Source organism: Micromesistius poutassou (genome assembly GCF_964030765.1).
Source record: "Micromesistius poutassou genome assembly, chromosome: 23".
Taxonomy (NCBI): Eukaryota; Metazoa; Chordata; class Actinopteri; order Gadiformes; family Gadidae; genus Micromesistius; species Micromesistius poutassou.
In genome coordinates, this window is record NC_140293.1 from 6,876,430 (window position 1) to 6,889,416 (window position 12,987).

Below are 12,987 nucleotides of genomic sequence, written 5' to 3' on the forward strand. Positions count from 1 at the left end.
GCCCCCCCCCCCCAACCCCAACCCCCCCCCCCGCCCAACCCCCGTCTACAGATTCCCTAATAACGGCACATTCTCCTAAATGTGTTTGTAATGTGCGCAATCATTTTCAGTAATGGATGCTTGTCACTTTTTATGGCGGCGAGAATGACGCTCTCGTGACAGGGCACTTCCATCCAGCCACCGGCCCGGACCGGCGCGCGGGGGGGGGCGCCTCGTACGCAGAGCAACAGCCCCCTCTGGTGGTCGGGCCCGGAACCGCTGCGATTTGGGCTTGCTTATCGTTGCTCTTTTGCCATACGAAAGTGTATTTGAGTCGAAATACCGGACCTTCTCACTGATTTGTAAAAAAAAAAAACGACTACGACGACTCTGAGCTGTTCGAGGAGGACTACTTAGTACAAAGACATCACCGGTGTAACCCTCAACACATCGTGTCAAAGACACGTTGATCGCAGTCGCGGCGTCGCTTCAGCTCGCGACCTCTGGAGCCGCGGCGCTTTGAGACGAGCCGCTGGTCTCGAGAGTCAACGGCCGCGCGGGGAAGCACGGCGCGCACGGCAGGGGGGAGGGGCCTCAATGAAGGCCATTGATGGCATCATGGCCACACCCACGCACACTGTGTGTGTGTGTGTGTGTGTGTGTGTGTGTGTGTGGGGGTCAATCGAGGGGACACATTGGAGGGGGAGAGAGAGAGAGAGAGAGAGAGAGAGAGAGAGGAGAGATGAGAGAGAGAGAGAGAGAGAGAGAGAGAGAGGGAGAGGGAGATGGAGAGAAGGAGAGGGAGAAGAAGAGAGAACGAGGGGGAGTGCATGTGTGTGCATGCACGTGCGTGTGCGTGCGTGCGTGCGTGCGTGTGTGTGGGGTCAATCAGGGCGGACACATTGGAGCGGTGGGCAGGAGGTGGCGTCCGTTCTGGCGGGCCCCAGAGGATGCTTGGCAGGGCTCAGTGAGGGCCCGGGCACGGGCTGAGTGGGGCAGAGGGAGCACACACGCCCGGGACCCACAGACACGCAGAAGGTCAAGAGACACAGCCCAGAGAGAGGGAGGGAGGGAGGGAGGGAGGGGGGGAGGGAGGGAGGGAGGGAGAGGGAGAGAAAGAGGGCGAGACGGAGAGGGAGAGAAAGAGAGAGAGAGCTAGAGGGAGAGAGAGGGTGGGAGAGAGAGAGGAGTGAGGCGTGGGCCAGCGTGTTGCCGTGGTTACAGGGTGTGTACAGGAGGGGGCGGAGCACCTGGGAGACTCCACAGCCCGGACACCTCCAGGGTCTTCAGCTTCCTCTCCAGACCCGCCACCCGGTTCCCCAGGAGCCTGCGGAGAGGAGACACCACACACACACACACACCGGGAGGGGGGGGGGTGACACAGGAACCTGTCAGTCTGTCTGTCTGTCTGGCTGTCGGTCTGTGTCTCTCTCTTTCTCTCGCTCTGTATGTGTGTGTGTGTGTGTGTGTGTGTGCAGGGTGTGTGTTCAGGTTGTGTGTGTGCAGGTTGTGTGTGTGCAGGGTGTGTGTGTGTGCAGGGTGTTTGACTTGGGAGGTGGAGGAGGATTCTCAGAGCGCTTGAACAAACACCGTGTGGAATCAACCTATTCAAACTCCCCTCACCCCTCACCCCCCCCCCCCCCCCCCCCACCCCACCCCCCCCACCCCGTCCCGGGATGAGGGTGTGACGGACCTGTTGGTGTGTCTCTGGTGCTGCACCACCAGGTTCTTGTCGTGGATGGTCTCCAGCAGGGCGGTGGCCAGGGCCTTCAGGTCGCTGATGGACTGGGGCGTGGCCGGCAGGCTGCAGCCCCGCTCCTCCAGGAGCAGCTCCTGGACTGGAGGGGGGAGGGGGGGGGGGGGGGAGGAGGAGGAGGGAGAAATCAAACCGGGGACGGACAGGAACGGAGCAAACCGACGAACAAACCAAGGTACGAACAAGAGGAGCCCAACGGAGGCAGACGCATAAAGGAGGGACGGGGGGGAGACGGGAGACGGGGGGGGGGTGGGGTGAGAGCGAAACGTTGACAAGAGACAGACATGGGATGGCGGGGGCGTGACACGTCCCACCCGCCTCCCCTGGCTTGTTTTTCCCCGCCTCTGCCTCCAGCGTGCCACTTGTGCTGTCGGCTGTCAGTCACAGAGGCCTGCTCCTCGCACTGGACGGGCGGCTGCCACTGCTGCCACATCAGTCCGTCCGTCCAGCTGCTGCCGATGTGGCTTGTGGCTTTAATGATCCCCATATTATATTGTTGCTTCCTCTTTCTTCTGACAAATGGACTCATTGTGAGCCGCGTCGGCTAAACGCCCCGGATGTGAATGTGAGTGTGAATGTCTCTCGTCTGCGTTGGATGATTTCAGTTTTCTTTACCCTGTTTGGCGGAGAGCACCCCGGTCAGCCCGGCGCTGGATCGCCCCTGGGAGAATCTCCTCTTCTCCAGGGCGGTCTGTGCGGAGGGGGGGGGGGGGGGGGGGGGTGGGGGTGGGTGTAGCGGTCAGTAGGGTTTGTGCGCTGAGCGCTGAGCTTAGACCCCAGCGAGCGGTCCTACCTTGTACTTGGTGATGTTGGTCTTCAGGAGGCCGACCTCCTCCTGCACTTGGCTGAAGCGCTCGTGTAAATACCTTCAGACAGAGGGATGGAGAACCAATGAGGGCAGCCCAGTCATGAGTTTGATAATAATAGACCTTTACTACTGTAACAGTGCTGTTAAAGTAGCAAACGATTATATAGTCTACTTTAACGGCACCCACAATCCAAAAGCCCAGTCGAAACTAGATGGAAAAAGTGTGTAGTTCAAAACGTGACGGAGCTTTCACTTCTCGGCCACCTGCAGAGTTTGTTATGTACGATCATTCATAAACCCCATGTTATTTCCCATAGACATTTGACCGAGGGAACCGGAGCCTTGGAGGCGGGACTTAATTTTCAGAGGTCTATGAATGTATGTGTTGAATGATAAATAGAAAAATATAGATCCCATTTTAGCTTGGTGAGAATCATCGTCTTACACGTTTATCTTTATTTTTGATTATTTCATTAATCAATGAATGTCTCGATGGAATTATCAAAACACACACACACACACACACACACACACACACACCTGTTCTCGGTGCAGAGGGCGTCCAGGTCGAGGACGCGGGCGCCGCCGCCCCCCAGGATGTGGTTGAGCTCCAGGTTCAGACGCTCCGCCTTCTCCCGGAACGCGTCTCTCTCCGCCTTCACGTCCTGCAGCTCGTCCGCCAGGGCCTCCACGCTGTGCTCCGTCTGCTCCACCTGGGGCGAGGAACCATGAGCCAGGGTTCCACCGCAGGAACCGTCCCCAGGAACCACAACCAGAACCAGGTCCTCTCCCCTGTAGCCCCGCCCTCTCATCTGTAGCCCCGCCCCCCCACCTGTAGCCCCGCCCGCTTTAGCTGTAGAACCAGGTCCTCTCACCTGTAGCCCCGCCCTCTCATCTGTAGCCCCGCCCCCCCACCTGTAGCCCCGCCCGCTTTAGCTGTAGAACCAGGTCCTCTCACCTGTAGCCCCGCCCCCCACCTGTAGCCCCGCCCGCTTTAGCTGTAGAACCAGGTCCTCTCACCTGTAGCCCCGCCCCCCACCTGTAGCCCCGCCCGCTTTAGCTGTAGAATCAGGTCCTCTCACCTGTAGCCCCGCCCTCTCACCTGTAGCCCTGCCCCCCCACCTGTAGCCCCGCCCGCTTTAGCTGTAGAATCAGGTCCTCTCACCTGTAGCCCCGCCCTCTCACCTGTAGCCCCGCCCTCTCCAGCTGTAGAACCAGGTCCTCTCGCTCGTAGGCTGGGAAGTGGCGCACGCCCACGTCCTGGTCGCCAAGCCGCTGCCGCGTGATGGTCATCCTCAGGAGCTGCCCGGTCGCCACGGAGACGGAGGGACCAATGGGAGAGGGAGAGGAAGAGGGAGAGAGAGAGGGAGGGACCAATGGGAGAAAGAGGGAGGGGGAATGACAGAGAGAAAATAAAGACAGATTATATGGAGCAGAACATTTTAAATGTTCTTTGTGTATGTGCGTGTACACGTGTGTGCATGTGTGTATGTGTGTGTGTGTGTGTGTGTGTGTGTGTGTGTGTGTGCGTGCACAAGCCTGTGTGTGTGTGTGTGTGCGCATGTATGTGTGCGTGCATGTAGGCGTGTGTCTGTGTGCGTGCGTGCATGTGTGTGTGTGTGCACGCGTGCATGTATGTGTGTGTGCGTGCGTGTGCGTCTGGCGGCGGTCCACCTTGTTGTCGCCCTGGGCTTCGCTCAGCCTCTGGGCGAGCTCCTTCACCTCCTCCGCCTGCTTCCTGGCCCGCTCCCGGGAGTCTCTCAGCAGCTGGGCCAGGTTGACCTGGGGGGCGAGCCAGTGGCCCTCCGTCAACATCATCACCATCATCACCACCACCATCATCATCACCATCACTACCATCATCATCATCATCACCACCACCATCATCATCATCATCATCATCAGGGGTGGGAGTCTCTTGGCACCTCACGATTCGATTCCGATTCCGAGGTCAACGATTCGATTCTAAAACGATCATCGATGCATTGAGATGCAACAATTTTTTTTTATGTACATTTCCATGCGGGGTTTTCAAAAATATATATATACATCCGAGTTTGCTACTCAGAGTTTGCTAATCACTTCCTACTTGTGTGATGATCATTAAAGACAATCAACTGATGAATTACGTTGTCTCATATTTTATAATTTTTGATAAAGGTTCTCTGCGCACAGAACTCGCAGGCAGATAGAAGTTTTCTGTAGCGCTCTGCAGCAGGCAAACAAATGAAAAATAAATATATTTAATTAAATTTGTTTCCAATTATACATTTTTCTGCATTGAGACAGAATCATTTTAGAGAGAATTGCAATGCATCGAAGAATCGATTATTTTTCCCACCCCTAATCATCATCAGGTCATCATCATCACATTTACATTTACATTTGTGGCGTATAGTAGACACTTTTATCCAAAGTGACTAACAATAAGTACATTTGTCAGAAGAAAGTGAAACAATATATCTCTGTCAGTACAGTAAGGATGTTCATAGAAGAAGTGCCAAGCACTAACCATCACTAGGTTAACCCATTCCCCATATACAGCGATGATAGCTAGCTAATGCTATACAATGAAGTACTATGAATAAAAATAACATACAGTAAGTGCGTACTACATTCAGTGCGTACATGAATTGCCAGGACGTACAACATACAATAGTGGGAGGGGGGGACTGGATGGCTATGTGACACACACACACACACACACACACACGTGTGTGGCCGGATGCTTGTGTGTGGAGTGGCGGTGGCGGGACAGGGTAACCACTTACCTGGTGGCGTTTCTCTGGTGGCATGGACGGATCGCCGCCATCCTGAAATGCACAACCGCGGTTCGGGATTATTGGACTTGTTTTGTTTTGTGTCGAGGAAAATGAAATTTTAGTTTTTGTGTTGACGTTTGAGAAGAGTAGAGAAATTTAATTTTTTTTTGCATCCATGGAAGAAGTGGAAATGTGCAACTCAAAAGGGGACTTGACTCACGATCAAAGAGCCACTTCATGTGTCTGACACCTCGTTTTGATAATCAGAGGGTGGGCCGGGTAGGAGGGGGGGGTTGCTTTCGTCATTACTATCAAATTTGAACTGCCACTATTGTATTGTTATTGTTTTTTTGCTATTGTTTTATCACCACATACTTCACTGTTGTACAACCCACAACAATGTATATATATATTTATAAAACGGGGGGCCTAAATCAAGCGATCTGATTGGTTCCCAACCGTTGTATATTGAGCGTATACACACAGCTATGACGCCCGTTCAGTTTACAGAGTTCAGTATCACTCCGCGCCTAACTCTAACTGTTGTTTATGTATATATAAAAGCAATAGCGTAGTTCACTGAAGCCTAACCAAAAGTTGTAAAAAAAAAAAAAAAAAAAAAGTGCCATGTGACTGGTGCGTCTCTTCCTCACGATGAGCTCTCTGTACTTCTTCTTGAGTCCCTGGTGGCGTTCGCGGAGCTGGTTGGCCATCAGCCTGTACTGGTCCCTCTCCTGCTGGCAGTTGTCCAGCTCCTTGGACAGGATGAGCAGCGCCTCCTTCTTGCTCTCCAGTTTACGCTTGCACACTAAGAACTGGCCAGCAGGGCGAAGAAGATATACGATAAGGGCATTTGTTGTTGTTGTTGTTGTTGTAGTAAAACAATTGTATCAGGTTAGTTAGTTCTTAGTTAGGGAGGTTTGGTGTTAACTTAAGGCCTCTTTTTAAAAGGCATAATTCGATTTTTACTTACTTATTCAGGTGGAAGAGTAACTTAATATTTACAACACTGTTATAAGCATATAGATATGGTATGGGTGAAAATCACCCTCTTGTGAATACCGAAATGAGATATAGTAATTGTAGTGATGATAATACTAATAATAATAATAAAAACAACATACGCCTAAACGACTTTAGGTTCAACTTATTAATTTGTGGTTTGAAAAGATATGAATCATCCCGAATGTGGATATGAATTCGTTATTAATGATCTACAAGTGGTGCATCCGGTTAGGACGTGTACCAAAACACGCACAGGGGTGATTGTAGAAGAAGAATGTGATCGATTGAATGATCTTTAATGATTATATGGTTCAATAGTGAGAGAACAGTGCATCTCGTAAACATCGCGAGAACACAAGGACGAAAAAAGTTAGTAAGATCGCGGGAACACAAGGGTGTTCTCGCGATCTTTCAATCCCATACGGGGCAGAGATGACGCGGTGGTCCGGGAAGGATACACAGAGTGACAGCACTCACTTCCCAACAATATCCACTTTAATGATCGTACGGTTCAATGGCTAAAGAACAGTGCGTCTCGTAAATTTCGCGAGAACACAAGGAGAACCCACAAAAAAGAGATAGAAACAAGGAGAACACATCGTGAGAACACGAACATCTCGCGATGTTTTCGAGACGCACTGTCGGCTGGTCCCATATGGAGCCGAGTTGACGGGAGATGAGTGACAGCAGAGATGAGTGACAGCGCTCACCTCGCACACCAGCCCCTGCCAGTCGCTCTCCGTCCTCTCCGGAGAGTGCATATTCTCCTCCCGCTGAGATAGGAGCGGCTTTTGAAGTCCTCGACTCTCAGTTGACTCTCTCTCTCTCTACCCCCGTGCCTCCCCTCGGCGTGACGTATCCCCACCTCCGTTTGTTTACCGTGTGACGTCACGAAGTGTGGGCGTTGTCATAAGCGGATGTGGGCGTGTCGCCGGAGGGAAGATTACTGATAATAATAATAATAAATAATTTCAAGAAGCTTTATACGTCGCAGATGGTGAAGAGATTAATTTTATTATCAAATGTAAGTTTCAGGTTTATCCACAAATAACAGAATCATGGATGTATTATAATGTACAAAAAGAATACAAAAAATTCACATCCAACATCATGAATTCCCCTGTTCCCCTTTTATTTTTCTAAAAACCACATGACTTGAATTGAAAATTTGACGTATAAGCCTACTCGAGAAATGTGGCTGTTTTTATTGTTATGCAAGTGAGAAAATACAAAAGATGTTCACATGTTATGCATGGAGGGATAAAACCTGACAGAAGTATACAATAAACGGACCGCAGAAATACAGCTCATTCTCGGCATTTCCTAATCTTTGCAATTCCCCTCAGCGATTATAGTGAGTCCACAAAGCTCAGAAGTAGTGTCTGACAAAGTATATAATAATATAAAAAATTATAAAAATACTACATCTTATTATTTTCAATTCAGAGCTTTTCAATTAAATCAAAGAAACTTTACAAAGTAACACAATACAAGAGTAAAATGAAGAATCTAAGCGAATCAAACAGCTTGTTCTTATACAAAAAAGACATTTGGAGCAAGATATACAAATAGTTCTCACTGTAAATAGTCTATTGATTGACACAGTCATGGTATAAAGGAGACAAATTAGGAACTGTGTGGATTTAGACGGTGCTTTTATCTGATGCTGCAGATAGGAGACGTTTTCTATGATAGAACTCACATCTTCACAGCGTCCTCCCACCCCATTCAGCCACACATTCATGGTATGACGGTGACAGAATGGGGGGGTCCTCCTGACTCCTGGACAGGCACAAAGAAGCCTGGAGGCCGGTCCTCCAGGCTGAGCGTGTTCATCGCACCTCCAGATGTGAGGTCCTGATCCTCTTGAAACAAACTGACCCTGCTGTTCCAACCTTTGTTTTTGGCAAAAACGTAGACACCTCCGAAGAGATCAGGAAATGTGGCCATCAAATCAATGTGCTCTTCGTCCTCAGAGCTGTAGAACAAAGACAAATGATTATTATTAATTATCATTTACAATAGTGACATTATTATGTTATAATGTATCGCTATCTGAAATACATTGTGTATCAAGGTTAGGGTTTCCAAATATCTGCAATTGAACAAAACATTAAAAGCAATGCATGTAGACCAGGCTAATAACACATTTTCATTGTATAGAAATTAACCAGGGTTATTGGAGTGTATTACGTCAAGGATGTCTGCAGCCCATCTTTTGATGATTTTATATTGCATTTCTGGAACTTAGCTTACTTCATAATTTATAATTTACTTTACACTTTATACTTTACACTTTTTATAATTTACACTATTTATACTGTCTATTTGTTATTTGTTGTTGTTTGTTCTGTTCGTCTTGTCTTCTCCTTACTTTAGCATTTCGTTTAGCATTTTCCCTTAGCGTCTTCCTTTGTTTGTATTAGTACTTTGTATTCTTATTGTATTGTATATCATTTATTATTATCCTGTGTTTTTCTACTGCTGCTGTTCTTTTGCAACAAACTAATTTCTCCTACGGGGGATTAATAAAGTTGTATCGTATCGTATGATGTTTACTTACGGATGTGCAATGAGGTTCCGTATGAAGCGAAGTAATCCTGCAGTGTTTTCAGAACACGTCCCTTTGCCGTCCAATCTCTTCACTGTCGCCGGTGGGAACTGAAACAGCATCAAACCACAGATGAGTTCTTGTTCTCTCTCTCTCTACCTCTCTCTACCTCTCTTTCTCTCTCTACCTTTTGTTTCCAGTCCTTCCAGCTTGCCTCCCCTACATCCCGATCCAGTTCATCCAGGAGGCATTTGTCCGTCGTTTTGTAGTTTCTCACCTCCTCCGCATTACCGATACTATTTAAGTATCTTATTTTTCTGATAAAGAATTAACATTAATAAACAAAAACAAAGAAATCAATCAATACACGCAATTTCATGAAATGCATCAGTGGTCAATTCATATTATACATCAAACGTAATACCTTGAAGGCGACCAAAAGAAGGGATGGACCAGGCATTGCTGCACTGCAGGCCTTTCTTTTGGATTTTTGTTGATCATCCACTTCACAAGATCCTCTGTGATCGAATCCTGGACATGTTCAAGACTGTACAAACCATCAAAAATGTTGCTCTCACACTTACAGCCTCTGCCAAAAGGATGATGTCCTCCAGATAAGATGTAGTATGTCAACATCCCTGCCACCTACATGAAAAAGGAAAAATAATTAATAATGAAAGAAAAATATTTCTATCACTCTATCACCAATTCGTATTTACATAACACAAACCTGTATGTCAGCGCTCATCTTGCATGGCACATCTACATCCTCATCTAAGGTCTCTCTGGCCATCCAGCACTTTGTTCCAGCACCTTTTGTGTGCAAGGAAGTCTGACCAATGGGCAATCTTCTGCTTATTCCAAAATCAGCCAAACGTGCCTTACCACAGACATCTGTAAAATCAGGATTATAATTTTATATATATATATATATATATATATATATATATATATATATATATATATAAATCATACATAATACACATTTCTTACCTAACAAGACGTTCTGTGGTTTAATATCCCGATGGATAATTTGAGGAGTCTGACCATGGAGCACACTCAAGCTAGATAAAACCTCCTTAACAAGTTTTCTCTTCTGTTCTTCTGGCACACCATCTCTTATGAATTCCTCCAGGGTGCACTCACACAGTTGAAGTGCAAGGTAGCCAAAGTTCTCATCTTCGGCAAAGTCCATGTATCTCACAATAAATGGATGATCAAGCTTTGGAAGTCTTAGGAATGATTCCTCGTTCTTCAGCACTTGGTAGTTCGATCTAGACATTCTCTTCACTGCCACCTCAGTGCCATCCTCTCTGAGGCCAAGGAAGACCTCAGTTCCATCGCTCCCCTTTGCTATGCGAAATTCATCATTGTTCACAAATATGATGCTTCCAACTTTGATGACGTCCTCCGTTTTTGAAAGCTTCTCTAATTTTTCGCTCCATTTCTCACTTATTTGAACCCACTTATGTTCTTTTATGAATTTGGTGATGCCAGGTTGGAGTTCATTTGAAACTGATTCCTGGACAGAAGCTGTGGAGAGGTCACTCGAAGTGTTGTGCAGTTCATCGTTCTGCTCCTCATGTTTGTTTTTTCTTTTCTTCTTTTTCTTCTTTTTCTTTGGTACCAATAGCTCTTTATCAGCTGCTACGGAATCTTCTGATGCTGGGCTTGGGTGGATTAAATATTTCTGCAGGTGCCTTAGACTTTCTTTGAGATTGTCATCCATCCTCATTCCTGCAGCTGTGAGAATTTCTTCGGGCACAGAAGTTAACCCAATTGATGTAAACATTCTGCTGGCGTGTTCAGTTGAAGCAAGGTTTGCAAATATGCCATAGGCATAATCTGTAGTTGCTGAGTGATTTGTGTTTATATAGTCATAAATTCCTGAGCCTAAATTCTTAATGAAATCCCAATCCCAATCATCTTTCACTTTGGTTTTCTGTGCAATCACATAGAGTGTAACCACAACTAATTCCAGTACACTCTGATCCGACATTTCTGTGGAAAGCAGCTCAAGTAATTTAGGTATGAAAGCCAGTGATACATTATTTGGGATTTCTGTCAAAGTGCAAAAGACAGTTTGCAGATTCTGAACAACTACAGGTTGGACTTCTTTTGAAAGGTTTGTAAAGTTTTTGACAGCATCTTCAATGTAGAGGTTTAATTTATGTTTGTCCTTCAGCCACTTGATACCTTTACTACAGTATTCAGTTTCCCGTGGCCCAGAAACACTTAACATAACATCAAGAACACTTAGATGTGACTGAGGATGCTTAAGCAGCATAACATGATCAAACAACTGGAAAACCTCTTCAGGACTCTTTTTTCTTACTGCAATGTCCAGATCAATAAAATCTTTAATTTTTGAACAGATTTGGACACCATTCGATGCTAAGCGATGTATCATTTTAGATACCTTGTCGTTGTAAGCATCATGTTGAGGGGTTGGCAAAGTACACGTTGTGACAACTGCACCTGCACCGATTAGTACTTTTGCAATATCATCTCTGTCATTGATGGCAGCGGCTTGCAGTGGGGTCAGAGCCATCTGATTTTTAATGCCTTCATTTGGATCAGCTTTTGCTGCCAGCAATTGATGCACATAAAAAATTGGAACTTTAAAAAATGAAGCAAAATTCAAAGGTGTTTGCAAACGATTGCGCGAACACCCGTTTGGGTTTGCAGCTTCATGCAGAAGAGATAAAAAAATTCCCTCCCTTTGAAATGCAACAGCAGCCATCAAAGGGGGGATCTCCTCATTTAGCTCCTTGCATGGATAAAGTCCATTAACGTCATAATTCTTAAGCAGTAGTTTGAGCTTAGTGTGTTTGTTTCTGATTATACACTGAATTACTGGGTGTGTTTCCTTTATGATGGGAGCCTCTTTTTCGACAAATTGCAACTGGAAATTCATGTCTTCTTTTCAGAATACCTGTGGGATGATATAGTCATTAGGTCACTGCAATAGCTGTTGCTGCCATGAATGCAATATGCAATACATTGTTGCATCAATATTGAAATACTAAATGAAATCCACAATGCCTCTTCTTGTTAATTTTGGTCACACTTTCTATTTTTCACAACAATCCTTTTGTACAGTTAGATCAGTTAAGTGGGTTTGTTTGTTTTATATTCATTGTAACGCCTGTAGGGGCATTTAGTTTGTGGTGGTTTTAATTTGGATTTCAAGTTTTAATAATTGTGTTGAAAGCAGTTCTGTTCTGAGCTTTCTGAAGAACTGCCTTAAATAAAATGTGCATTTATCAAAAAGCTTATTTGAATGGATTCAAATTGGATGAGAGCAACGTGCCTTTATGCGAGTGTGGACATGTTCAAACACTTAGTTGTTTTCAATGTGTCTGTGATAGTTGATTTATGAAACTGTCAAATGCCAAGTATTTTCACAGGATCCTTGTTCAGAGCATTTCTGTATGACCTGTACTGCATTCAACTGTAATAGACTATCGTTCAAATGTGTTTACGGTGACTGTTAAAGTTCATGATTTTAAGACTTTCTCCTCAGTTTTCTCTGATCAGTGACATAAGAGAGCCACTTCCTGTATTTTATCACGTTGCCTGTACAGTATCTAGAACCAACACATGATAGAAGAAAAGGTTTGAACAGTAAAGAAAAGGTCACATTTGGGGTACTAATGTAACTTAATTGATTATTGGCTGAAATGTTTTTTTTGTTTTGTTGAGGTTCAGCTGATCTTAAGAACTGGGAAGCTTTGCCTCGCACACAGATATTGAATCTTTTGTTAATAAAATAAAAGGTCTCAGAGACTGTGGATATATTACAGGTATATGAATATATATACAGTATATATATCGATATATTAGACAGATATATGACAGATATACCAGAACTTTAAGAAGACTTCTAGAGACGTGAGGGTCTCTTTACTCACCATTGTCATGGAGCACTTTCAATGGTGAACAGTTTAGTTTAGTCTGATGAAACAACAGCAGAGCAAAGTAAAGTGAACCTCAGTCTAAAGTAAAGTGAACCTCAGTCTAAAATAAAGTGAACCTCAGTTTCACCAACGTGGAACTTTTTTCTTGACGAGAGTTTCGTTTCTCTGGTGTGTGAGCTCCTCCTTAAAGGGGACGTGTAATTTAC

The 12,987-nt window shown here is 45.9% G+C and overlaps 2 protein-coding genes across 2 annotated transcripts in view; both read right to left on the reverse strand.

Moving 5' to 3' along the window:
• ccdc149a (coiled-coil domain containing 149a) overlaps positions 1-7,144 on the reverse strand; it is a gene marked incomplete at its 3' end in the record, with an annotated part of 11,997 nt that extends 4,853 nt beyond the window's left edge. Inside the window, exons 1-10 of the mRNA XM_084487532.1 lie at positions 7,021-7,144; positions 5,959-6,120; positions 5,315-5,356; positions 4,218-4,325; positions 3,729-3,845; positions 3,084-3,256; positions 2,529-2,601; positions 2,351-2,426; positions 1,673-1,817; positions 1,230-1,306 (exon numbers count right to left, since the gene is read on the reverse strand). Of these exons, the coding sequence (XP_084343658.1) occupies positions 1,230-1,306; positions 1,673-1,817; positions 2,351-2,426; positions 2,529-2,601; positions 3,084-3,256; positions 3,729-3,845; positions 4,218-4,325; positions 5,315-5,356; positions 5,959-6,120; positions 7,021-7,071 (1,024 nt within the window). The 5' untranslated portion in view covers positions 7,072-7,144. The remainder of the gene's footprint in view (positions 1-1,229; positions 1,307-1,672; positions 1,818-2,350; positions 2,427-2,528; positions 2,602-3,083; positions 3,257-3,728; positions 3,846-4,217; positions 4,326-5,314; positions 5,357-5,958; positions 6,121-7,020) is intronic.
• A 167-nt stretch (positions 7,145-7,311) lies between these two features.
• LOC311368443 (uncharacterized protein) lies at positions 7,312-12,926 on the reverse strand. The gene is made up of 7 exons (XM_084487248.1): positions 12,776-12,926; positions 9,855-11,796; positions 9,592-9,755; positions 9,286-9,506; positions 9,049-9,178; positions 8,874-8,971; positions 7,312-8,288 (listed from the first exon to the last, which is right to left on the reverse strand). Exons 2-7 carry the CDS (start codon positions 11,776-11,778, stop codon positions 8,051-8,053), a joined length of 2,775 nt encoding a protein of 924 aa, XP_084343374.1. The 5' UTR covers positions 11,779-11,796; positions 12,776-12,926; the 3' UTR covers positions 7,312-8,050.
• Between the last annotated feature and the right edge of the window lie 61 nt (positions 12,927-12,987).

Bases quoted from the DNA above. Each gene is read 5' to 3' on its own strand.
- LOC311368443 (XM_084487248.1), bottom strand. From the start codon at position 11,778: ATGAATTTCCAGTTGCAATTTGTCGAAAAAGAGGCTCCCATCATAAAG. The intron at 8,972-9,048 runs GTAGAGAGAGAA...ATGCTGTTTCAG, and splicing joins GGAAGGACTGGAAACAAAAG to TTCCCACCGGCGACAGTGAA. The intron at 8,289-8,873 runs GTAAGTAAACAT...TTTGTTCTACAG, and splicing joins CGGAACCTCATTGCACATCC to CTCTGAGGACGAAGAGCACA.